The 27,560-nt window shown below is 37.4% G+C and overlaps 1 protein-coding gene across 5 annotated transcripts in view; it reads right to left on the bottom strand.

The window, feature by feature from the left end:
- Nucleotides 1-233: 233 nt before the first annotated feature.
- HELZ (helicase with zinc finger) overlaps nucleotides 234-27,560 on the bottom strand; it is a 159,819-nt gene continuing 132,492 nt past the window's right edge. For 4 of the 5 annotated variants that reach the window (XM_041723762.1, XM_041723763.1, XM_041723761.1 and 1 more), the window contains 5 exons: nucleotides 24,100-24,670; nucleotides 23,445-23,685; nucleotides 21,881-22,397; nucleotides 7,347-7,599; nucleotides 234-1,547 (listed from right to left, as the gene is read on the bottom strand). In XM_041723762.1, coding sequence (XP_041579696.1) covers nucleotides 1,213-1,547; nucleotides 7,347-7,599; nucleotides 21,881-22,397; nucleotides 23,445-23,685; nucleotides 24,100-24,670 — 1,917 coding nt within the window. In that variant the 3' untranslated portion in view covers nucleotides 234-1,212. Of the gene's footprint in view, nucleotides 1,548-7,346; nucleotides 7,600-21,880; nucleotides 22,398-23,444; nucleotides 23,686-24,099; nucleotides 24,671-27,560 lie in introns of those variants that run through there. The other variant, XM_041723766.1, reaches the window with a different exon arrangement.

The following is a 27,560-nucleotide window of genomic DNA, read 5'->3' as shown; positions in this document are numbered from 1 at the left end:
TATTTAAGATAGCTATTTAAATTTTATATTTTTATACAAGTTCAGTGGGGTTATTTTATAAGAATCAAAAGACCATGAAAAACAAGGGTAGTTTTTTTGCCCTAGATTTTGATGAATTTTGATACATCTTGGACAAACATTATATTTCTTTTTAATGATGTTCCTCAAATAAAACAGTTAGCAAAATATTTGAATTGCCATATATAATGTCACATTTTAATGTAAACATCAAATAAGGTACCAAAATTTTTACTGAAGGGGGGAAAAAAAACCAAACCTTAAAGCGGCACAATTCTTTATACCACTGGAGAGGGGGGGAAAGCCAGATTACAAACATTTACACATGCATAGTGAGGAAAAAAAGGATTTTACTAAATTCACGCATTTTTAAAATAGTTATCAAGTCTACTAAGCACCAACAATCCTAAAAATTTTTCAGCTTCATGATTTGTTTAAAAAAAAACACACACACACTATCAAATTAATGTTAAAAACAAGCTTGAAGTATAGCTTGTCCAAAAAATAACTAAATATGCCACTGTTTTTTCATGTTACAAAAAACAGTGGCATATAAAATACACCTGCAAAGAATGCCTTTAACTCTATCCTACAGTGGATGGAGATTACAACAGCACATCATACATAGTCTAAAACTATAAAAGTTTTAGAATGCAGCATCTTGTCACAAAAAAAAAAAAAAGCTGATAAAACTTAAAGTATTTAGAAGATGCTGCCCCTTTATTTTAAAAAATTTTAAATGAATTTAAGCAAAAATAACATACATTTGTACATCAACTGGCCATTTCTGGTACAGAAACCCAGCATATGGTAATATTATTGAATAAATGTAAATGCTACTTACAATTTTTTTTCTTTTTAAATACATTTTAGACAAAGTTTTTTTCTCTTTTTTTTATAGTTGCACAATTAACCTCTTAGCTGCTAGCTTGATGCAAACATATGTAACAATACACAAATTTAAAAATATTTTTTATTCTACATAAAAGCTGTCAAAAGACACGTCAAAAATGCAAAATAATGGAATATACTTTTAAAAAATTAGTTGCAAGTCTAGCAGCAAAGCAATTAAGTGAGAACATATTTAATATTAAAACAAAGGGAACTGTGCATCTATAGATGGAGTCCAACTATCTTAATTCTACTGATACAAACAGAAATTAAAACATTTTCCCTCGAAGGAAAAAAAAGTGATTATTTAAAATATGAGTAAAAGCCATTGCTGCCTGATGAGCTCCCCAGGCTAAGTTCCTGGAACAGAGACAGAGGGTCGCTACTCTTCTTGGCCTGCTCAGGCTGGGGCCTGGGCTTGGGAGGGGCCCGCAAAGCGCTGGCATAGGACATGGCGGGCTTGCTGCCCCCAGAGCTCTGCTGGCTACTGCTGTTGGCCGACTCCACGATCTGCTTGTTGGGCATGAGAGGGGGAAACTGGCCGAGATGCTGCAGCACATTATAGTTGAAGGAACTGGACACCTCGAGGTTCTCAGACTTCAGCTGATCCTCAGGGGGTTTGACGGTCTTAGATGGAACTAAAAGCAGAGAACAGTAAGACGCATTTAAGGGCACACCCAGCAATATTCATGCAATCCGTTAGCTCAGGTGTTACAAGTGGTTCTCATCTCCAGGAACTCAGTGACAGTGCAGCCACAGGACAGATAATTTCTGCTACAGAATGTTGAAGTCACAACACATCCAATCAAACTTCCAATCTCATTAATATTTGCAGCAAAATGATTAACTATGAAAACTGGAATAGCCAACATATAAAAACTAAAGGTCAAAGCCAAAGGTCCGCTTCAAAAAAACTTGTTTTACATTTATTGTACACTTTGATGTATTGTATTAACTACTCTAACTGCTCAACTTTGAAAATGGGAATATATATGTTCTTTCTGAAATAAAAAGGAGCTGTATATGTGGACTTCTGGTCAAACAGCTCTTATTAACCTAAATAATAGTAAGATTAAATTCCATTTCTTAAAAATGCTCCCTTTTTTTGTAATATGAAAGTAAATACAGAATATGGTGGAGGAAAAACAGCTATAAATTTTTCTTCACCTTTCCTGTATGTAATCTGCCTGATTCTTAACAATCCTTTAAGATTTGACTCCATTCTTCCTATTTTTATTGTCCACCAAACTGTGACTTGTTTTCAAACACTGCTTTTTTTCAATCTCTTAAATGTTTAACTGAAGGGTGGGGAGGAAAAATAATTTTCCCTCTACTCTTGTACGTTGTTGGCTGAGACCTCCCCTACAGTAAGACAGATTAACAGGAGAAAAACAAATAAAAGTTTAATAAATATGTACACCCTCCGTGTACATGAGGGAGATCCAAGGAAACTGAATAACTCCCTGAAATGGCTCAAGCCAGCAAACAAAATAACATCTCCAGCTAAAGGCAAAAGAAGATGTTGGGAGCAGAGGGCAGTTATGCAAGGTTACTAGGAAAAGCACAGTGAAATAGGGCAAGGTTGTTACACAGGGTAAGTTAACTTAAGGATAAACTGCTGTCTTCTCCATGGGTAGCTTCCAGAAATTTAGAGTCATCCTTCTTTTCCTGGTACAGTGAGGAAGATTCTCTTACAGAGATTTCCCTTGTAAATGTAAATCTTTCTTACCAAAGGGTAACTTTAACTCCATTTTCAGAGGTTCTATAGTTTCTTCAAAATAATCAGCCTAAAATAATCTTTTTTTTTTAGCCTAAAATAATCTTAAAGCCTATCTGAGGGTAGTAAATTCTGCTCCCCTTCAGTAATGCTGTATTGGATTATAAGCATAATATTCATTGAGGATAATTTGGAAATTGCTGAGAAGGCCAAAGAAGAAAATCAGTCATTCACATTCCCATACACCAGAGATAAGCCTTGTTGGTGTGCTTTTTCCTAAAGACATTATATAACACAGATACTTCATAAGTTATTTAAGTTACCTCTCATTTTCAGAAATCTGGATTATAGGGGCACCTGAGTGGCTCTGTAGGTTAAGCATCTTTCTTCAGTTCAGGTCATGATCCCATGGTCCTGGAATCAAGTCCCACATTGGGCACCCTGCTTGGGCAAAGATGTCTGCTTTTCCCACTCTGCCCCTCTCCCCAACTCATGCTGTCTCTTTCTCCCTCTCAAATAAATAAAATCTTTTAAAAACACAGAAATTTGTATTTAAATACTATGATAAATGTCGTTATAGGTAAATATTTCTAAATCTTCATGACTAATCCCTTGGGATAAACCCCTAGAAGTATAATGCTTGAATTATAAGGTATATACACAATTAAAGCTTTTGATAACTACAAATTTCCCTGCAGATAGATACTGCCTACATACACTCCGCCAACAATGCTTGCCCATTTCCCTACCCAATCACAACATTGGTGTTAATTTTTTTTAGCTTTAGCCTATTTTATAAATAAATGTCTTGTTGTAGCTCTAATTTGCCTGTCTTTGATTACTAGTATTTATAGATTTTTTTCCAATGTTTATTATCTATTTGTGGATTGGGATATTAAAGTGAAAATATTTCATTTTTTAGTCTTAGCATTTCATTAACTGAACATGCTAATTTCTTAGTACTATTTTAAAACTTTAAAAATTCATAAAATTGTTCAGGGGTGCCTAGGCAGCTCCGCTGGTTAGATACCTGACTCCTGATTTTGGCTTAGGTCATGATCTCAGAGTTGTGGGATCAAGCCCTACATTAGGCTCTGTGCTCAGCAGGAGTCTGCTTGAGAGTCTCTGGCTTCCTCTCTCTACCCCTTCCCCACTTATGAGTGCCCATGCTCTCTCTTTAAAAATAAATAAAATCTTTTAAAAAACATTCATAAAATTGTTCAAAATTAGTTTAAACCACCTAATGTCTTTCTATAACATTTCTCACTTGTCCATCTAAGTGTCACTGGTTTTGTGAAACAATTACTTTTTTCTTTTCTTTTCTTTTTTTTAACAGATTTTATTTATTCATTTGACAGAGAGAGAGAGAGAGAGAGAGAGAGAGAACACAAGCAAGGGGAACAGCAGGTAGAGGGAGAGGGAGAGGAAGAAATATACTCCTCATTAAGCAGGGAGCCCGATGTACTCCATCTCAGGACTCTGGATCATTACCTGAGCCAAAGGCAGACACTTAACCAACTGAGCTACCCAGGTGCCATGCAAAACAATTACTTTTAAGAGCATTAGTTTAACAAACATTTCATGATTAATCACTAATTCTACTCCTGAAATGAGTATTATACTATATGTTAACTAGAACTTATATTGAGGGGATCCCTGGGTGGCGCAGCGGTTTGGCGCCTGCCTTTGGCCCAGGGCGCGATCCTGGAGACCCGGGATCGAATCCCACGTCGGGCTCCCGGTGCATGGAGCCTGCTTCTCCCTCTGCCTGTGTCTCTGCCTCTCTCTCTATCTCTCTGTGACTATCATAAATAAATAAAAATTAAAAAAAAAATTTAAAAAAAAAAAAAAAAGAACTTATATTGAAACAAAAAAAAAAATATTTCAACATATAATAGTAACCTGTACTGCCCAATATAACACATAAACACTTTATTGATTGTTCAAGAATTACTATTTTGGGGGCAGCCCGGGTGGCTCAGCAGTTTAGTGCCACCTTCGGTCCAGGGCCTGATCCTAGAGACCCAGGATCGAGTCCCACGTCAGGCTTCCTGCGAGGAGCCTGCTTCTCCCTCTGCCTGTGTCTCTGCCTCCCTCTCTCACTCTCTGTGTCTCTCATGAATGAATAGATTAAAAAAAAAAATCACTGTTTTTATTTACTTTACTAAGATTTACTATTTAACTATGCTCTCATTTTCATGACAATATAATGAGAGCTTAAAGTATTTTTAACTAAATAATCAATACTTCCAAAATAACTCCAGAGGCAGTTTAGCCTAATGCCTAATTGGATATCTCTTGCAATATGACTTATCACATATTCTCCAGATAAGAGAAATTATCCTTTAAAACTGACACCCAATGATATTTTTCAAAGTATGTATCTCTATCCAATCTTAAATTTTCATCCGTACATTAGAGAATGTCTGATAAAGTATGCATTGTCCCCTGGTGGGCATCACCAGGTGTGAAGGCTGAGCAGTGCAACCGGACTGGCTATCCCCTCACTTAGCAGACATTCACCGAGAGGTTGAAGTGTGATCAGTGACAAAACAGGAAACAAAGTTCAAAAAAGTCAAAGACACAGTTCTCTGCTCCCAGGCTTTCAATTGTGGAGAAAATATGGCCACATCAGACACAAGGACCACTTTTAAATTCCAAATCAATATGATATAAACGGTTTTTTTCAACTCAAGAAGTCTCAAACTCCAGAAAGAAGTTTCCCATGTGGTGATTATTTTCCCTCTGATTCACCTCACTGGCAATGGCTGCACTCCTCTAAAAATGAGTAAATAAATAAATACTGATAGATAGGAAGTTGTGCTTCAGGATACTCATCTTGAGTTAATTTTTTTTTTTAACACTTTTAACTGTTACTTTCAAACTAAAGAATACTACAGTTTGTCTGCTAGTAATGACAAAATAATAACTGGATATTTGTGGATAAGATAATTTAACATGTGCTTTGGGCAGTTATTTAGAAACTTTCTATCTTTTCAGTTCAAATCAGGTTTTTACTGATTTATCAAGGACAAAAGTTAACCTAAAATTTAAGGTGGAAAAAATACAAGAAGCGATGTTGTCTTTAAAATAAATTATAATAATTACTCAGCCATCAAAAAAAAAAAAAATCTTGCCATTTGCAACAACATGGATAGAACTAGAGGGTATTATACTAAGTGAAATAAGGCAAAGAAAGACAAATACTATATGATTTCACTCATACGTGGATTTAAGAAACAAAGCAGATGAACATGAAGGAAGGATAAGAAAAATAAAATAAGATAAAAACAGAGAAGGGAGGCAAACCATGAGGCTTTTAACTATAGGAAATAAACCGAGGGTTGCTGGAGGGGAGATGGGTGGAGGAATGGGCTAAATGGGTAATGGGCATTAAGGAGGGCACTTGATGTAATGAGCACTGGGTGTTGTATCCAAGTGATGAATCACTGAATTCTACCCCTGAAACTAATAATATAATATATGTTAACTGCATTGGGTTTAAATCTTTAAAAATTTCTAAATAAAAATAAATCGATTATAATAAAAGTAAATTATAATAAAACAACTAAAAATTAACAAATTCTTATCACTGATTTGCAATTGAGATGTTTCTCAAGAAATTCAGGTATGATAATATGAGTCTATGTATGTCAGACCTTTAAAATGACTTAGCAATCCCACGAAAAATTCAGCAGCTATTAATGAATGTTTAAAAATTAAAATGACAATGTCTTTGCCAGGAAACAAAACCAAAATCTTTTTAAGGCTTTTGTCCTACTATGTCTATTGTTCTAAAAATATGCTTATATGGCACATACTCAAAAATGGGCCAGTTACAGAAACAATAGATTCACATTCTAAAGATGAACAAAATTAAATTCAAATACAATGGTTGATGCCACCAGGGCAGAAATTCATCCAACAAAGATCACAGGCCTGTTCACACAGATCAATGTCTACAGCCTACAAAGAGAAGGCTATAGGTTGGAGAACTCAAATAGTATCATTTGTTTCCTTACATTTAATATAAAAAAAAGAGGGAACAGAGAAAAGATAAAAGTGCATTTATTTGTGTTCAAGGCTAGAGACTTTAGACTTCCCACTGAACAATACACTATAGGGTCCTGTCCATTCCAATGCTTTTCTATGACTTTTTTTTTCCCTCTTTAGACTTGGATTTCACAGTTCATTAGAAAATAAGGAATAAATGCAAGATTTCTAAATCTCAAAATGTTGGACTTTATTGGTTTCTCTCCTGGCCAAACCCTGTTGTGTAGCAAACTGTCAATGGCTTTGTTGCCAACAAATTCTTGAAAACTAATGTTGACCCAACCAATTCCTCCCACCCCTAATCCTGGGGCAGGGGGTAGGGAGCGAGGGGGAATCAAAAGCCAGAAAATAAGTATTTCCCAAGGAAAGGTGATTCTATTTAGAAATACACTTTAAATTCCATTACTTCTTTCATTCATTCACAGGTCAAAATGATCAAATTGATGAGCTCCCAGAGAAAGATCTGCTTCTCTTCCAGACCATAATTATGGACTCAATATAGTCCTAAATCCACACTGTATACCTGACACACCTATGAGCTATGAACATTAAATATTATTCAAAGATGATAATGTAAATGAGGGTGGAAAAAGCAGAAGAAAAACTTCCATAAATACCTAGGAGTAGTTAAAACTGCAGTTTTAATAACCCACTAACTCAGTCTTACCTATCAACTCTCTGGGCTGAGCGGTCCTGCTGGATCCATTACACGGAATGTTCTGATAGGGGGTAGATGAGGTGGTGTTTACCCAGGACTCCGGGGATGAAAAGTTGAAAGAAGATGGGTTATTATGGTCCTGAAGTTCTTTACACTGAGCAAGACTGTCTTGAGGAGTGCTTACTTCTTCAGAACAAGGCTGGACTGAGCTAGATGAGATTCTTCTTTGGTACAAGGGCCGACCAGGTCCTCTGGGTTCATACTACACAGAGAAAAAGCACATTTCATAAATCAGTGAAACTTACACCCCTTCCCCCTCTGGTACACAGTAATCTCACTGTATTAAACGGCAATTCTCAAAATACTCTTTGCTGTGACTATGACCCCTTCCCACCACCTGGCCCCAAAAAGCAGCCTGAGCTCTGGACACAGTGTTCAGGAGAACTGAACACTGGGTTCAAAACTCAGTTCTGGCCCTTAGCTGGCAATCCTATGACAACACATGTCTAATTTCTGATGCTGAAAAAATAAAATAATAATTTCTAATTCTGTTTTCTTGTCTGTAAGGTACGGAGCTGAACTACCTTTCTTCAGTTCTGAAACTCTATTGCCATCTTAGGTAACATCAGATTAAGAATGAAGAAACATATCTGCTCAAAATTAAGTGGGGGAAATTACAGTCACAGTCAAATAACCCATTCCTAACTTCTCTCTTGTGCCAAATCTTCAGTCTCCCTATTTATTATTCCTTAGACTTGATGGCAGGACATGACACTCCTTCAGCCCAACATGAAGTGCTCCTAATTGGGCTCCACTGTGAGTGCTTTCACACAATTTGCAACTGACACAGAACATTATAAATAAATAAATAAATAAATAAATAAATAAATAAATAAATAAATAAATAGCTAGCTAGCTAGCTAAATAAAAACTCTTAGGGGCACCTGGATGACTCAGTCAGTTAAGCATCTACATTCGGCTCAGACCATGATCTCCGATTCTTGGGATCAAGTGCCCCATCAGACTCCCTGCTCAATGAGAAGCCTGCTTATTCCTCTCCCTCTGTCCCTCCCCCATGCTCATATATGTGCGTTCTCTCGTTCTGTCTCTCTCTCTCTCTCAAGTAAATAAAATCTTTATTTAAAAATCCTTTACAGCACCGGGGTAGCTCAGTTGGTTAAGCATCCAACTCTTGGTTTTGGCTCAGGTCATGATCTTAGGATCATGAGATTGAGCCCCATGAGGGGAGATTCTCTCTCTCTCCTTCTTTCCTCCTGTTGCGCTCTTGTTCTCTCTTTAAAAAAAAAAAAAAAATCCTTTATACATTTGAAACCCAATTAACTTACTTCTTGTATTTTCTCCTCCTTAAACTGTACACCCCAGCTACCTTTAATCCTTTCAACAAGAGCCATCAGTCAACCACTTCAAGATTTTTTGCTGTTCCCTACATACTCTCCAATTTCTTCCTGCCTGATTGCTGTAACTGATATTTGGCCTCCATTCTAGTAACAAGGCAGTACGAGGAGCAGTTAGGTATGCGGCCTCAGTCTAGAGCCAGACTATCCAGGTTCGACTTCAGGCTGCCTTTTACCAACCAGCAATGTCACCTGGGCAACTGACCTAACCTCTTGGGAGCTTTGTAAAGCGTAGCTTCACTATCGACAGGACCTACCTATTAGGATTGTGGTAAGAATTAAATGAGTTCAGCATGTATAGCATTGAGAACTGTTCCTGACACACAGAAAGGGTTTGTTGTCATACAAGTATTATAATACAACATATAAAGATAAGATTCCACATAGATCTTAAATGATGGAATGAAATAGACTTTTTTTTGCACCCCTTACCCTCCTCCCCAATAATAACAGATATACTATTTGGTTTGTGATCATTTTGATTCTGAGGAATCTTTCTTTTACCATTGCTGTTAGCAATAATTGGAAATCAGGAACTGGAGATTAGATTACAAAGGAAAGAGAGAGATGAATTAGCACACTAATAGCAAGATGTCTGCTGGGAATATAAAACAGCACAAACTGAAAATGTCAGGCCAACTGAACAGAGGAAATTGTGGGTATATGCACTGTGAGGGTAAAGTCATCCCAGATGAACCACTAGTAATATAATGCAGGGGAGGGAATGGGTCTGGACTGCCTGCCCCTGTTCAGAAAGGCAGGAAAGGATGGGAAAAGAGCAAATTTTTCCGTATTAAACAATGAGTGTTCAGGTTGTTTCTTCATTTCCAAACTTTTAGTTACTGGTTGAGGAGGGCAAGAGATAATACTTCCATCTACCTAGTTCTTTTTTTAATGCTCTTCTGTCTCTAAATATAATATCAAAATTCACCTTTAATTTTCCTCTGCTTTAAAAGAATGTTTTCAATGATCAAGATCATTCTGAATTTAATTCTGCTTTTCTAGAATATTAGCCATCCTGTCAACTGTGAATTTAATCAGCATATTTAAAATTTCTTTGTCTAGGACATTAAATTATGGTGTTGAGTAAAATAACCAACCTTTCTAAACTGCTTTATATTCTCTAGGGCTAGGCAATCCTTGAATGACTGATCACAAGAGCTTGTGCCGTGTGTCTTTTTTTATGAAGATCTGTTATGAAGATCATCAGCTCCTAGAGTCAAAATGAAGTGTTTCTTTTTATTACCATGCCCTGAGTGTTTAGTAATAAGCCCAGTCACAATCTGCGGGAAATCATATTCTAAAGTCTTTACGTGTGAATATGAAAGTACAAAACTAACATCTGTTAAAGCCTCAGAAAGAACAGGTTATGATAATCAAATCCCCTGGTGATACAGAACACTAAATATATTCATATAAATTTCAGGCATTAACTTTATAAACCTTTTCTCATTAAATACTAAGCATAGGAATGCTGGTAGTATAAACAAATACCTTTTTACAATGAATAGATATATAAACCACAAAGTTTAAATGAGGGAAACTAAAAATCAGAAGTGACAGAAAGCTGATATTCAATAGTCAATTAAGCTTTTTAGAAAATATCATTTGTATTGTTCAACTGAAATCAAAAAAAAAAAAAAATCACAGTTGACATGCATAGCAGGAACTGTGGAAGTGTTGTATAACTTATTTATTATAATAGTTCCTAAGCAGCTATTAACAAAGATGAATGTGCAGATGAAATATGAAATTCAACTTCAAATCACATCATAAATATGACTGATCCTTTATGTCAGGAAGAGAACGAAAATTTGAAATTCTTTTTAAAGGTCTACAGGCTCATCTATTTCATACAACATAGATGAAGGTAATGCATGAAAATATGATTCGCTACTTTAGAATCAAAGGAATTTGACCAAAGGCAGAGAAATCTTGACAACTGAAAAAAAAAATGCTTCATATACTAAACTACATTTTAGCAGTTCCGTAGTTTTCAGCATACAGATCTGTGCAGTTCTTGTTAGATTTATGCCTAAGTATCTCACTTGAACTACTGTAAATGGTATTGGCTTGTACACTTTGGTTTCTAATTATACAATGCTAGTATGTAAAAATGAAATTGATTTGTGTGTGTTGTCTCTATATTCTGAAACTTTGCTATATTCATATTAGTCCTAGGATTTTTGTTGGTTTGTTTTCTGGATGGATTCCTTGGGCTTTCCTACATTGCTAATCATATCATCTTTGAATAGGGGGAGTTTTATGTCTTCCTTTGCAAACCCTATGCCTTTTATTCCTTTTTCTTGCCATACTGCTTTGGCTAAGATTTCCAGTACAATGCTGAATAGAAGTGTTGAAAGTGGACAATTCACCTTATTCCTAGTCTTACTGAGAAAGCATTCAGTCTCTGCGATTAAGTATGATGGCATTGGTGAGATTTTTATAGGTGCTCTTGAACAGGTTGAGGAATTTCCCTTCTATTTCTAGTTTTCTAAGAGCTCTTATGCATCATGGATATTCTATTGTATCAAATATATGTGGTTTTGTGGGGTTCTTTGGGAGAGGAGTGTATCTCTTGATAGATTGTTCTCTTTAGACAGTATGGTAGATTACACTGATTTATTTTCAAATACCGAACCAGTTTTGCATTCTGTGGCCCCCACACTCACTGGCTGGAGATTTAAGTAGGCATCCTGTGCCAACTGGCCCAGAGCAGGAATAAGACCTGACATATATATAGGAATAAGACCTATATATATATTGCTGAATTCAAGTTGCTAAAGTTTTGTTGAGGATATTTGTGTTGATGTTCACAAATATCGGTCTTTATCTGGTTTTGGTATCAAATGTATTCCTTCCCTTCTTTTCTATTCTTTTGGAAGAGATTGTGTAAATTGGTGGTATTTCTTTTTTTAATACATTTGGGGGAATTCAACAGTGAGCTAGGCCTGAAGGTTTCTTCTTTGGAAGGTTTTTAAACTACAAATTCCATTTCTTTTTCTTTAATACATTAGGTTCTTTTTTTTTTGAAATTTATTTATTCATGAGACACACACACACACACAGAGAGAGAGAGAGAGAGAGAGAGAGAGGCAGAGACACAGGCAGAGGGAGAAGCAGGCTCCATGCAGGGAGCCCGACATGGGACTCGATCCTGGGACTCCAGGAGCACGACCTGGACTGAAGGCAGTGCTAAACCGCTGAGCCACCTGGGCTGCCACGATTCCATTTCCATTTCTTTGACAGCCAGTTGGGGCAGCCCCGGTGGTGCAGGGGTTTAGCGCCACCTGCAGCCCAGGGCGTGATCCTGGAGACCTGGGATCCTGGAGACCTGGGATGGAGTCCCACGTCGGGCTCTCTGCATGGTGCCTGCTTCTCCCTCTGCCTGTGTCTCTGCCTCTCTCTCTAGCTGTGTCCCTATGAATAAATAAATAAAATCTTAAAAAAAAAAATACTGAAAGTTGAATACCATATTTTCTATTTAATTTTCTTAAGATTTGAAGAAATTTGTGACTGTAAAGCACTCTTGGGCTCTACTAACTTACTTCAATTTAGGTTATCATCTTATGTTTAAAGCAATGTTTCATAGAGAGTAGAGAGCTACCCAGAAAGAAAGAAACTAGAAAGGAGGGAAGAGAGGAGTATCCCTGTTAAGATTAAAAACAATATTAGCAAACTAGGCAAAATGTGATGGATAAACTATAGTTTGCAACAATAATGTCTATGGGTTCATGTGATGTAATCTACTGAAAAGTACTTGACAAATTATAAAGCAGTATTTTTTGAAAGGCATGATTCCCAGTTACTAGTGGAGACTGGCCCAAGACTCCACTAAAATTATAATAAATGAATATAAAAGATCTACAACAATCAAGATCAATGACTAGCTATCAATAAGGGACATTATTTCTGGAAGACACAGAGACTCAGTGGAGGAATGATGTCTGTGGAAGAAGAATGGAGTTAGAACTACAAACTAAGACGGGAACCAATCCACCCCACAGAATTCCACAGAGGCTCAAGCCTCAGAAACACCAGCTACCATGGTCAGTGAAGGTATAAGACTGGGGGGTTAAACGAAAGTCTGTGCAGGGAATAGTAGGTCTCACTCTGTACTTTACATGTGAAGTTTGTCTTCAACTCATAACTATTTGCACTTTCTCTTAAGAATCATAATTATCATAATTAAATAAATGTTCCAGCTTTAAAAAACAAGGCAACGCCAGAGAATTTTTGTTTTACATTTAAAGGACACTGAGAAATTGGGGTGCCTGCATGCCTCAGTTGGTTAAGCATCTCAACTCTTGATTTCTGTTCAGGTTATGATCTCAGAGTCATGGATTGAGACCTGTGTTGGGCTCTGCACTCAGCACGGAGTCCACATGTCCCTCCTTCCTCTTCCCATTACTTGCTCCCACTCTCTCGCTCAAATAAATAAAATCTTAAAAAAAAAAAAGATTCTCTCTCTCCACCCCCCTCTCTAAAGAGAGAGAGAGAGAGAGAACATTAAGATATGAAGTACATTCCTTATAGTTAATTTTCTGGTATTTGAGATTGCTGAATTAATCATTTGAACAGTCAAACATTTAGCAGCTAGAACCAGACAGCTTTTAAGGATCAAGAATTCTAAAAACAAATCAAAGATTCTAAAATGAACCATCCTTCCCCTCAACTCTTCCCACCAAAAATGAGAACTTTATACATCTGAAGATTTAATTCTTTGGTCCCAGGAACACAATTTGGTATCCCCAACCCCTCAAATTGCCATCACTTCTCATTTTCCAGGAAGAAACCTTACTGATGGCATAAAAAGCTGGAGAACTGTGTGAAACATAGTAGGACTGGGAATCGGGAGACTCAGCTCCACTTTAATTAGTAAAACTGCTTAAGCTGCAAGTCCCTGAACATCTTGGTACCTCAGGCTCCTTTAAAAAGGAGGAGTAAGAATAAATGATCTTAAGGCTTCAACTACTTTCAAAGTTCTGTTTTTTGAAGAGTTTTCAATAAATCAGAGTCTTTGTCAATGAAAATTTATTTTAACTTCTTTTTTTTTTTTTTTAATTTTTCATTTATTTACGATAGTCACACAGAGAGAGAGAGAGGCAGAGACATAGGCAGAGGGAGAAACAGGCTCCATGCACCGGGAGCCCGACGTGGGATTCGATTCCGGGTCTCCAGGATCGCGCCCTGGGCCAAAGGCAGGCGCCAAACCGCTGCGCCACCCAGGGATCCCCTTAACTTCTTTTTAAAGTAGCCTCTATGCTCAGCATGAAGCCCAGTGGGGCTTGAACGCAAGACGTAAACTAGGATCAAGAGTTGGACGCCCAACTGACTGAGTCACCCAGGCTCCCCTTAACTCTTTTTTATTAAAATGTCCAAACATAATCCATTAACAACTTTAACAATCATCAAAAATTTGATCTGCTAAAACAATTAAAATGTGGTATCACATACAAGCCTATTTAAGTTATTTAAATTCAAAAACTATACAGTATATGCTAACAACAATAAAATGCAATGAGTTTAAAATTTCAGATTTTTTTTCCCACAGGGAAATTTCTATGAAATTTACATTGAAAGACAAGGGCCCACAACTATAAATTTCAGAAAAAGGTCCCTTGTCTGCAAAAGAAAGATATTTCCAACAGAGAATACCCTTTGTGTTTCCTATACTTATACGTGAGCCCTGTGGGCCCCTAGGCTGTTTAAAAATATAAACCACACTTTGTCCTTATTTCTTGATCACATTTTGTTTCCTATTGTTTTACACAGTTCTGTTTCTTTCATGAAGAGACTCTTCCTTCTCTAACTATGTCCTGCCAATCAGATTGTTCTTTTACTTCAGATGGCAGCCCAATTAACGTCTGACACTCCCCAATCAATGTCTGACACTGGTTTCATTTCAGAGTCCTCGGGTCTAAAATAATTTAATTATTCACTGCTTAACAGGTCATTTTACTCTGTCAGAGATCCTTACTTCTAGGTTCAGTATCATATCCATGTATGCTTGTGTTTATAAATATTCTTTAGGCTAAGCTGTGAAATTGTTACGTTATTAAACATAATGATCGTCATTTTCTTTTTTTTTTTTTTTAAGATTTTTATTTGGGATCCCTGGGTGGCGCAGTGGTTTGGTGCCTGCCTTTGGCCCAGGGCGCGATCCTGGAGACCCGGGATCGAATCCCACGTCGGGCTCCCGGTGCATGGAGCCTGCTTCTCCCTCTGCCTGCGTCTCTGCCTCTCTCTCTCTCTCTCTCTGTATGACTATCATAAATAAATAATAAAAATTTTTTTAAAAAATTAAAAATAAAGATTTTTATTTATTTATTCATAGAGACAGAGAGAGAGAGAGAGAGAGAGAGAGAGGCAGAGACACAGGCAGAGGGAGAAGCAGGCTCCACGCAGAGAGCCTGATGCGGGACTCGATCCAGGGTCTCCAGGATCACGCCCTGGGCTGCAGGCGGCGCTAAACCGCTGCACCACCGGAGCTGCTCATCATTTTCTAATAAGGCTAGTGCTAACATATCTTTCTAAATATCAAAATATAATGCTAAAATTTCAAAAGTATAAGTATAAATAAATAACTGGGGGAAAGGTCACAAGTACGTTAATTAGGGCTCTATTTATAATTATACTATCAAAGCTAATCACTAAGGAAGAGCTAAATGCTCTAGTGAAAATTCTAAGTGTCATTAACTATGGTGCCAGAAACTTTCATCAAAATAGAACATCTCATTTAAATGATTAGCTTTGATAATTTAAGCATGAATAGAGATCTAATTTATTAATCTGTTGATCACAGTCTCTGTTATGTGCGTCAGATGGTTTATTAGATACCATACATTAATGATTCCTCTGAGAAGACCACACTAGTACCACCTGGTTACACAACATAAGTCACAAGCTATCCTCACCCACTTCTAAAGTCAAAACAGGCAGAATATGTCAATCAGCCAAGAAAATAATCTTCAAGCTACATTTGAACAATCTGTTGCACCAAAACAAGGGAATTTGGAAAGTGTGGGATAATCAGACAACACTAAAATCAAAACTGACAACCAACTTCAAAACTAGAGTTCTTTGAAGGAAAAAAAATGAAACCTACTGGATGAGTCAACAGTGTCTTTGTTCAAAAACCAACACATAAGACGAGATATTTCAAAGCAGATTCATCACAGAGGCTTACATTTCAGGTCTAAGATGGCATTGATAAATGTTGGTTTACTGAAAGCCAGTCAAGATGAGCGACCTCTAAGCATCCAATCTAATTGGAAGACCATCACAGCAATACCACCACTGCAACACAAAAGCAGGCAGTTTCAAATTCTGAGACTTTTCCAGTGAAGCTTTAAAAAAGAACTTTCCACATATTACTCATAAGTGCTTTTAATCAAACTACTTCAAGGTGAAGCATATCCTAACTGGCAACATTTGTTCTGTATCAGGATCAGTATTGCTGGCTCTATGTTAAAAGAAAGTTTTTTGCTTAAAAAGAATGAGGATTTGTCTCTCAAGATAAAGTAACTGGAATGTATAATGGGGAAAAAAAGGCTCCATTCATTAAAAAAACAAAAAACAAAAAAACAAGGAACAATCAACATAAATTTAAACAGTAATGAAGCTGCTACAGAATTTTACAAAGGAACATTCAGAAAATAAAAAAAGGAAAGGAGGGAGAGAGGTGGGGGGGAGAAATTAAAATGCTGAATACCAGGTTCCTAAATGAGAGGTTTAAGATATTTGTAAAGAAAAAATTTCCCCTAATTTAAGTTACACATTTGATGTAATTCAAAAAAAGGAAAGAAAAGAAAAAAGAAAACCAAAGACAGGTTTTTCTTTGGGAGTGGGGGACAGTATGGGGGGGGGAGGAAGAGTTCACAAAGGTACCACTCAACTTGTGGTAGAAAAACCAACAAATAACTCTCCTCTCTTCTTCCCACCCCTGGAAGGAAAAAAAATGCAGTAAGGGAAACTTTATACTATCAAATTAAAATACTACAAAGCCTCAAAAATTAAAATAGTGCAACTCGGGTATAGAAACATATAGCTAGATGAGGAGAAAAATCGAAAGTTGGAAACAGATCTGAGTATATACTGAAGAACGGCATCTTACTCAGAAGTTAAATTATAAAGTTGTCATACAAAGTGGAAAATCTCATACAGAAAAAATTACCCTTGAAAAATTTGTGAATCATGCCAAAATTACTAGAAACTGAACCCCTGGAAGCTCCAAAGTCAAGAATTAACTTCTATTGTTTCCCTTTACATTTCGTCTCTCCCCACCCCCACAGCAGTTAGTTGAAATCCAAGTATGATACAGTGCTATAAAAAGAATTTAGCATTTGATAAGAAAGCTACTATTCTATTCTGTGAGAATTGAGTAATTTAACAAGTATGAAGACAACTGGCTAAATATCTAGAAAAACAATAAATCATAATCCCAAGCTTACACTGAAATTTGAAATCAAATCGGAAAAATTAAGCACTCTATTTCCAACCAGAAATGGTGTGTAACCTAGCGCAGGGTAAGGATGGGACCTTTGCCCTCTGTTCCCCTCCTCTTCCCAGCATCAAAAAAGAACTGGAAGTGTAAAAAAAAGAAGAAGAAGAAGAAGAAGAACTAGAAGTGGAAGAGGTTGCTGACACCACTGCTACAGCACAGTGCCCCAGCCTCATCCCAACAGCTGAAGGCCAAGGGCCTTTGCTGTATTTAAGTGAGGTAAGGAAAACCCATGGATTTAAGCTTTAAACATCTAAGAAGTGAGAATACTCTAAAAATTTTTAAGTAGCAAAAACTGTTACAGAATAGGATCAAGATCCCATTTAAGCACCTCAACCTGGTGGATAGAAAGGCTTGATGGAGTGATATCATTGAGCCCGAAATTGGGGGGGGGTGGTTTATTTCAAGTTTTCCCAACAAGTAATCAACCAAATGATCATATTTATAAATGCTATGAAATCACATGTTCATCCCTATGAATGCTATGGAAAAACCACATGTTACAGTAGCTATCTTTGCATAGTGGGATTAGAAATAATTTCTCTAGCTGCTACATTTTTCATGCTGACCATGTATTTCATTTGTCAAAAAACCCTGAAATTATTATAAAAAGGAAAATACTAATTAAATAGAATATGAAAACCACCTCTGTTCAAGTAACCATTAAGCTAACATCAAGATGCTTTCATCCCACATAAGATTAACCTACCAAGGTTTCTAGTAATAAAAGAATTCACAGTACAGAAGGAAATAAGGCATTTTTCTGCATTGTTAATGTTAAAGAAATTCTTTTAAAAGGCTGGAAATAAACAGCAAACACAACTTTTCATTCTGTGAGATGATTCATACAAAATTATTTTGTACTACATAACACATAAAAATTATCCCAATGCATTTGAAAACGTCAAACTCCACAATGTGGTAAAAATAATATTTTCCTTGTCAAAGTATTTTTTCAGTGCAGGTTAGTCACTGTTAGAGAATCTTGTGCATCGAGATAAAGGTGACCAAATGTTTCTGCAAAAGTAATTTCACTCTAAGGACCCAGTGACAGTTGAAGGTACTTATTCACACACAGCTAAATGGTAATATCAAATGTTAACAGCTTAAAGATACAAAGAACTTAAATTCCAAAACTAAGGAATATTTAAATACATCCAAGATTTTTTTTTTTTTAAGATTTTATTTATTGATTGATGAGAGACAAAGAGAGAGAGAAAGAGGCAGAGACACGGGCAGAGGGAGAAGCAGGCTCCATGCAGGGAGCCTGCCGTGGGACTTGATCCCAGGTCTCCAGGATCATGCACTGGGCCGAAGGCAGCACTAAACCGCTGAGCCACCCGGGCTGCCCACAGCATTTTCTTCTATATGAAAAAATCCCATGGTATCCACAAAAAATATCTATTAGAGCTAACTAATAGGTAAGCAAATTTGTAGATATACAATAAATATGTAATTAATTGTATTTCTGCACATTAATAGTGAACAGTCCAAAAAATTTCATTTTTTTCATTTCATTTCAACAGCAGGAAAATGAATAAAATACTTCAGGATAAATTTAACAAAAGAAGTGTAAGACTTGTACTTGGAAAATTATAAAATGCTGTTAAAAATTTTAAAGGACTTAAATAAATGTAAAGATACCTCATGTTCAGGTGCCAGAAGACTTTAATATTGTTAAGATGATAATACTCTTCAAATTAACCTACAGATTTAAAGCAAGCCCTTTTAAAATCTCCAGGTTTTTTTTTTTGTTTGCAGAAATTGAAAAACTGATCCTAAATTTCATATGGAAATTCAAAAGACCTAGAATGGCCAATCTTGAAAAATAACAAACTATAAAACTCATACTTCCAATTACAGACTCACTACAAAGATACAGTATACAAGATAGTGTGGTAGAGCATAAGGACATAGACAATACTGAATAGAATTGAAAGCCTACAGATAATCCCATACAACTCTGGTCAATTGATTTTTGACAAGGATGCCACCAAGACCATTCAATGGAGAAAGAAAACTGGATAACCAACATGCAAAATAATGAATGTCACACTATCTCATATAATACACAAAAATTAACTAAGCATGGATCAAAGAACCCAATGTAAAAACTAAAACTATAAAACTGAGAAAGGGAAATGTACATCTCATGACCCTGGATTAGGCAACAGTTTCTCAGGTATGACACTGAAAGCACAGTAACAGCAGCGACAACAACAAATAACAGATAAATTGGACTTTATTCAAATGAGAAACTTTTGTGCCTCAAAGGATACTTTATTAAGGAGGTGAAAAGACAACCCACTGAAGGAGAAAATATGACAAATCTATGTGATAAGAATCTAGCATCCAGAATATATTTAAAACCTCTTATAGCTCTGCAATGAAAAGGCAACCATTATTTTTAAATGGGCAAAGGATCTGAATGGACATTTCTCCAAAGAAGATACACAAGTGGCCTATAACCACATGAAGTAATGCTCAACATCATTACTCACTAGAGAAATGCCTATCAAAACCACAAAGAGATACTACTCTATACCCACTAAATGGCTACAATTTCTTTTTTAAAAAAGGAGATATTAGAACCCCCATACATCACTACTGGGAATGTAAAATGGTAGAAGGCACTGTGGAAAAATAGCTTGGCAGCTTCTCAAAAAGTCAAACATGACTCAAGGTCATTTCAAGTACAAAGTTAACCAAGAGAACAAAACATATCCTTTCCCACAAAAACTTGTTCAGCTGCATTATTCATAACAGCAAAATAATGGAAACAATCCAAATATCCATCAATTGATGAAGAGATAAACAAATTGTAGTATATCCATACAATGGAGTATTACTCAGCCATAAACAGAAATGAAGTACTAACATATGCCACAAAGTGCGTAAGCTTAGAAAACATTATGCTAAAGGAAAGAAGCCAGACTCAAAAGGCCACATTTTGAATGATTCCAGTTATATGAAATGTCTCCATAGAGACAGAAAGTAGATTATTGGTTGTCAAGGGCTGGAGGCAGGGAGAATTAGGGAGCAACTACTTAACGGTTATGGCATTTCTCTCAGTTTGACAACAATGTCTTGGAATTATAGAGCGGCGACTGCGACACAATATTGTACGTATATTAAAACCCACTAAATAGTACTTTCAAATGGCTGAAATAATGAAGCTATATGAATTTTATCAGAAATACATAATTTTTTTTTTTTTTTTTTTTTTTTTATGATAGTCACAGAGAGAGAGAGAGAGGCAGAGACACAGGCGGAGGGAGAAGCAGGCTCCATGCACCGGGAGCCTGATGTGGGATTCGATCCTGGGTCTCCAGGATCGCGCCCTGGGCCAAAGGCAGGCGCCAAACCTCTGCGCCACCCAGGGATCCCTATCAGAAATACATAAACACAGAAAACATCACTTAACTGAAAATGACCTTACTATTTAGCTGTTAAGCCCTCCCATTATTAACTTGAAATAATGTCAGATATGTGTCAAATCTTTAAAAGTATGGTTCCAAATTTCTAGATCCCTACAATACAAATATACAGATACCAATTCATCTTATGCTTACAATTGATATCAGGAGCCTAAGATGGCAATTAAGCTGTTTTCATGAGAATTATTATATGAGATGAGCCAGTCAATGTCTACTGGAACAATGTGAACAAATTACCTCCAAAACTCTACAAATAAGATAAAGAACCATCCCTATGAAATGACTTTTTAATCAGCATGTACAGCAGAAAATTTGCTAAACACGTGAATCATTTTTAAAGCCTTTAGAAATCAACAAGGAACTGCCAAAATGAAGCTAATGTCAAAAAGATATCTTTCATGTATCAAAATTGGAAATGTTTATCCTGTTTTAATAAAAAGACATTTGTGATTGATAATGACCACAATCAACTTTCTACATTCTCATCTTTAATCACTGCAAGCTTAAGGGGACCAGCTAGACAACATTTTTATAGTTTACACCAATGGTACCATTTTGGAAGTTTTATAACCTGGAATTACTGAGATTTTCTTATCAGTGAAGGTTCATAGAGATGCTCTTTAGAAATACCTACATATTTTAAGATAAAAATCCAGTTTACCTTAAAATGCCTAGTTGAGCCGAGTCAATTCTAGGTTAAATACACTGTCCATTCTGACTCTCAGATATCAGTATTGCAGTGTATCAACTGCCCCAGGCTAAGAAAGCACCAGGATGATGCCAGGAGGAAGCATAGCACTAGGAATTCACCACTGGCTGAGATAGCCAACATCTATGGAAAGCTTAATTAACACATTTATAACTGACAAATGTAACTTAAGTAAAAAGATGAATCACTAGAAACCATTTGCCCAGATTAGATAGAACAAAAAGCTGCTTGAAGGAAGAGCCCCCTCAGGTCAGTCAGATGTTAAATATTCCAAAACAGCAATAAAAGACTCTAAGGGGCATGTTTCAACAATAATGACCATTCTATAAAGCCTGAAATACCACAATAAGAGTGGAAATTAAAATAAATTCCAGGAAAAGATTACCTTCAAAAGATATTTAATTCTCTTCTCATCAAATCAATAAATACTAGTATTTTTCATAAGAATTTAATCCCAAAAGGAAAAGAAAGACATTTACCTCTTCTAAGCTAGGGAGCGAAGAAGAAGATACTGTTCGAGATGACAATGGGTGAAATGGCTCTTGACCAATAGCATGTTGATGATTCTGTATTTGTACAAAAGGGTTCTGCGGTGGCCTGTGAGGCAAGGGAGGTAGGCCATAGGGAAAACCTGGCCCCATTAGGTGATTCTGTTGTAAGTTAGCAAAAGTCCATGCTCCATCAGGTGCCAGGTATTTCAAGGGAGGAGGGGCAAGGTGTTCAGATGGCAACGAGAAAGGCGAGCTGAATATCTGGGGCGGTAGGCGCTGTGGAAATGCTGGGTTGTTGGCTACTTCAATGTCTCTGCTGTTGTCATTAAAGTTAGAAAAGTGGCTACTGTGGTCTGTGCTGGATGGGGGAGATGGGACTGCTGGTGGGCTCCTAGTCTGAATTTGTCTATATTGCAAAAGTCTTGATTGAGGTGGTGGCATTTCAGCTAGTTCCCGTGTTTCACTTTGATCACGATTAGATAGTTCTCTGATTAAGTCTTGAAACCTACATAAAGATGATGAAATATGAGGAAAAGAAAACAAAAGCTCTGTCATATCAAGGAGAGCTTTAGTCAACTACGTGTTAATTTTTACAGACAAAATCAGAATATTTCATTTTAGAACTAATATCAATTAATCCCAAAAAGTGAGCATTAAAGGGTGCCTGGGAGGCTCAGTCGGTTGGGCATTCAACTCTTGGTTTCAGCTCAGGATCTCAGGGTTGGGAGATCAAGCTCCGAGTCAGGCTCCATACTCAGCAAGGAGTCTGCTTGTCCCTCTCCCTCTGCTTCTCCCCTCACTTGTGTGCATGGGCTCTCTCTCAAATAAAACTTAAATATCTTTAAAAAAAAAAAAAAGTGAGCAGTAACACTCAATAAACGCTGAGTTGAAGATACTAAATATGCCCAAGTACCTGATTTCCTTCTTTTCCCTTGGCATTAAAAACAATTGTCCTTGTCTCTACATGTCTTTGATAAATGGCTGTTATAAAGTCACCATCAAGGTGGAATTTGTTCACAGGGATTAGGAAATACTTCATCCCATTCAAATGACACGGCTATAAAAACAAGTTTAGAGTAAGGACTGAACACTCATGAACATCTGTAGTTAAAAGAAGATAGAATTCTGTGCAAATGGGGAAAAATTGATGATAAATCTATAATTTTTAACTTTCAACCAATAATTTACGTCTGTGTCCGTTCATTTCTTCTATTACTACTGAGTATGAAAGAAATGCTCACAGTGAGGGTATATTTCTTTTTCAGGAGAGCCACAAAGCAAGGGGACGCATTAATTTTCAATCCACAACAGATTGTCCATGCCCAGATTTGCACCAGTTACTTCTAAATGGGTTCTCTATATTTTAGAGTCAATCGATAGAACTGTGTAGCATGTGCCTGGAAGGCCAGCATCCAATTTCTTTGGGACGGTATTCCAGCTTGAGGCTAAAAGAACACTGAAGAAAGAAAACAGGGTGTGTGGGGAGGGGGAGGGGGAGGGGGAGGGGGAGGGGGTCATGTTTCAAGGTGATTTTTACCCTGCAGAAAAATACCTTGAGTCTGTTGTTTCTGCTTCATCTTCAGCACTGCTGGGGAGCTTCCAGTCTGCTCTCACTGGTGGCTGATGTAATCCGATGGGTGGCTGAGGAAGATGCTGGAGGTGAGGATGAGGATGGTGATGGTGTGGGTATGGAATACTGCCCTGACTGAGATAGGCGTGATGCTCATTCCACTGCTGTAACCGCACTTGCTGCTGTCTTAGTGTTTCTAGAGCAACATTCCCGTGCATACGATCTGCAAAATATCGGGGAAGAATTTAAGTTTTCATGCATTTGAGTTTCAGGTTAATTTGGGGTTTCAAATAATCAAGTTTTTTCAACCATATTTTCTTCACAGAGACAAAAGACATGCCTACAACTTGGGTTTTGGAGAAAGCAAATGTTTTCTAAATTTGCCAGTAACTAAAGTCATGGTAATGGTGATGATGATTCTTTCTTACCCATGTAATCCTGTAAGTTGGATCAACTAGATACTTAATATTATATAGTGTTTGGAACAAGATTCTGACTGTTAGACAAAGCAACTGAATTCTGCTGCCATGATTTGAAGAACTGAATCAATCCTGACCCAAATTAATATTGCACAGTACATGTCAATTTAAGGAAATTATCTGAATTCGTCACATCCAGCAGTGACAGGAGAACTTACCTAAAGCCTCCCCTATAGGCAATCCTGGGGGGTTCTCATCAGTGAAGTTATTCAGATGTGAAGGAAGGAGGGGGCCAGGCTGCGTGATGGCTCGCAGAGGACTGTGGCCTTCTTGCAGCATGGGAGGGGGCTGCTGCTCAGGAATCACAGGCTCTGCAGGAGGGGACTGTGGTCGGTGAGAAACTGCACTATTAAAGAAAGCACTGTTGGGTCCTGCCTGATAGGCAGGAGAAAGTTGAGGAGGTGGCTGCTGAGTCAGCTGGTTCAACGGATTCTGTGGTGGGACTACCTGATTCGGTTGGGGTGGCATCTGATTTGGTTGTTCAGGCAAATTACTCTGCTGCTGATTTAACAAGGCGTGCTGCTGCGGAATTGGAAACGGTGGTCTGGGTAGCTGTGGAAGGGGATGAAAATGACGATTGGGAATTGCATACTGTGCATGAGGAGCAGGGAGAGGAAGATTTATGTGTCTCGGGTTGAGATTATCTTTGCGATGAAATTTGGTATTGGGATAAACAACACCAGGACGCGACTCAGGACTTCTGTTCTGTGGATTTGATTCCAAATCAATCTAGAAAAAAATAAGAAGTCTTTCTTAACTATGGAAGATCTGGGTCCTGTGGCTATCTACCTTTCCCCACCCCTAGTAAATCTACAGGATAGGATACATTCTTATCAGTCACAGCTGAGGACCGGGTACCCAGTCAATCACTTTTTGACAACCGAATGAGGGAATAAGTATCTTTTAAATTAGAAAAGATGAAACAGAAAAAGGCATATTAAATTTGAGTCATAAGGAGAAATACTACCATCTTATTAACATATCCACTTTAATTCCTTTAAAAATATTATTTTTAATTTCACAGTTTCTTCCTCGGAAAGATAACCTTTGCTTCCTTCTGATATAAATCATTAAAGTGTGTCCTTTCCTTCCAATTTTATTGTTTTTATACATCTCTTTCTTCAAACATATCTATATTAATTTAAAAAATACTTGAGTCAATTTAAACAACTCTGAAGTGAACAAATAAGTAAGTAGTTTATCACTTTGTATGACCGTTGACTTGTCAATTCTTACTGTTAGGTAGTGACATTTATTCTTACAACATACATTTACTGAGAGCCTATCAAAGGCACTGCACCTTGTGCTGGAGATTAAAAAGGCAGTAAGAAGACTTAGTCTGTACCCTTAAGAGCTTATAGTGAGCGTTGGCACACTATGGCCCCCAAGCCATTTCCAGCCCACCAAACTTGCGATTACAGTTTACTGGAATACAGCCATTCTCATGCGTTTACATATTGTCTATAGTTGCTTTCTCACCACAGTGGCAGAGCTGAGTGACTACAACAGAAACCATATCGCCACAAAGCCTGAAGATTTACTATCTGGCTTCTTGTATTTGAAAAAGTTTGCTAAGCCCAGGCCTGGAGTCCAGCAGAACATAAAATTAGAGGTCTTAAACAAAAGGATGTGATAGGAGAGCCCAGGGCCTAAGAAAATCAAAGGCAGAGGCTATGACATTTGAACTGAATCTTGCACAAAGAGCTGGAATCTTCCAGTGAGGGATGGATATTCTAGGTAAAGGTAACAGCTTAACTGAGGAGGGGGGAAGGGAGAAAAATATGGCAGATTTGAGGAGCATGAGAAGTTTTGTGGATACAGAGCTACATCTTCACTTGTTTATTCCTGACATCAGATAAAACTGCAACAGCCCAATTATACAAGACCCCAAATGACTCAATACTGAGTATAAACATTTTTAATCCTGTAAACTGTGGTAAGCTACCAAAGATTTGTGAGTTCTCTAGTGCTGTCATCCTTCTGAAACCCAAGTCTGATCATAAGTGGTGACAATGTGAAAACTGAAATATGAAATGTAAGATGGAAAGAAGCAATTTTTCTTTACCATCGCTGTCAAAACACTCAATAAGCTGCTTTGGTGTATCAATCTCCTTATAAGCTTCAATGAGTCACTGAGTACTTGCCTCACCAAAGGGTCTCAAGTTAAACACAGAACTGACCATTCTCAGGAACCCAGAACAAGCAGCTTATTCCTGAAGTGGAGACACTCCTGGCAACCAAGCTATTACAATGGTTGCAAAGTGCCAATCACTCCTCTAGTGCATTTTCATCTCTCATCACTAGTTCAAATGGATTGCCACTGACTTTGGCCAATAAGATCCTTAAGATTACTGGGTGTATATAAATTGTCTAGAAAATGAAATGAGAAGAATGACAAGTCCATCCCAGAGTCTTCCCAAGCAGCTGCAATGCCTGCTCTTCAGATGTCTCAGAACCTATTACCTACAATGGCATTATAAATATGGAGGATCTTCAATAACGAGCTGTCATTAACTGTCTACAATGAGCCAAGACTTGAGCTCTATATATTAAATCATTAGACTCTATCTGAAAAATTTTAAAAAGTTTCAGAACCTACTTCAAATTCTTTATAAACAAATGTTGTCCCCCATAAATCTTCATCTTTTCCATGACTGATGCTACATTCAGCTGGGATATACTTTTCTCCATAAGATACTGTTGAAAATATTCTCATGCTCAGGTCACATGACAGAGACTATGATTAGAAGTCAAGGTTGTTTGTGGATAAGCTGCCTCCTTCACTTCTGACACTGACATGGATAAGAAGCTAGGCCAGTCATAGAAACTTAACCAAGACTGTGCTACTCAGGGGGGTGCCTGGGTGGCTCAGTCAGTTAAGCGGCCAACTGTTGATTTTGGCTTAGGTCATGATCCCAGCCTCCTGGGATGCAGCCCCTCTTTGGGTTCCCTGCTTAGCCAGAAGTCTGTTTGTCCCACTCCCTCTCCCACATTAAAATAAGTAAACAAATCTTAAAACAAACAAACAAAAGACTGCTACTCAGGGCGCCTGAGTAGCTCAGCTGGTTGGCTCAGTCAGTTAAGTGGCCAACTGTTGATTCTGGCTTAGGTCATGATCTCAGGGTGTGGAATCAAGCCCCTCCATGGGTTCCCCGCTCAGCCAGAAGTCTGTTTGTCCCTTTTCCTGTGCATTCTCTCTCTCTCCTGCTCTAAAATAATAAACAAAATCTTAAAAAAAAAAAAAAAAGTAAAAAAATAAGACTGTGCTACTCTATGATACTACAATAAGCTAAGCAGGATGGAGAACTATAAGGTCTGAAGAAGCCTGAGAATTAGATTATTACCAGAATTAGGTTGTCCTCCAACACTTTCCTCTTGGTACTGAGGCACTGAGTCAAGGAGAGCTAGTTGTCTCACCCCCTAGGCCCCAAGACAAAGCTTCAAAGTAGAAAGAAAATGAAACATGTCTATTAGTTTGCCTAGTTCCTGAACAGGGAAAGATCATAAGAGAAATTTTAAAATAAGGACACAAGAGACACTTAGCTATCTTGGCTTCAGTTGCTCTCATAGCACCCAAGATTCTTGTGGTAGATTGTATCCTATGCTGCCTCTGACTGCA

Source organism: Vulpes lagopus, chromosome 12 (genome assembly GCF_018345385.1).
Source record: "Vulpes lagopus strain Blue_001 chromosome 12, ASM1834538v1, whole genome shotgun sequence".
NCBI classification, from domain to species: Eukaryota; Metazoa; Chordata; class Mammalia; order Carnivora; family Canidae; genus Vulpes; species Vulpes lagopus.
Note: the sequence above shows the minus strand (reverse complement) of the source record. Positions and strands in the feature narration are given on the sequence as shown.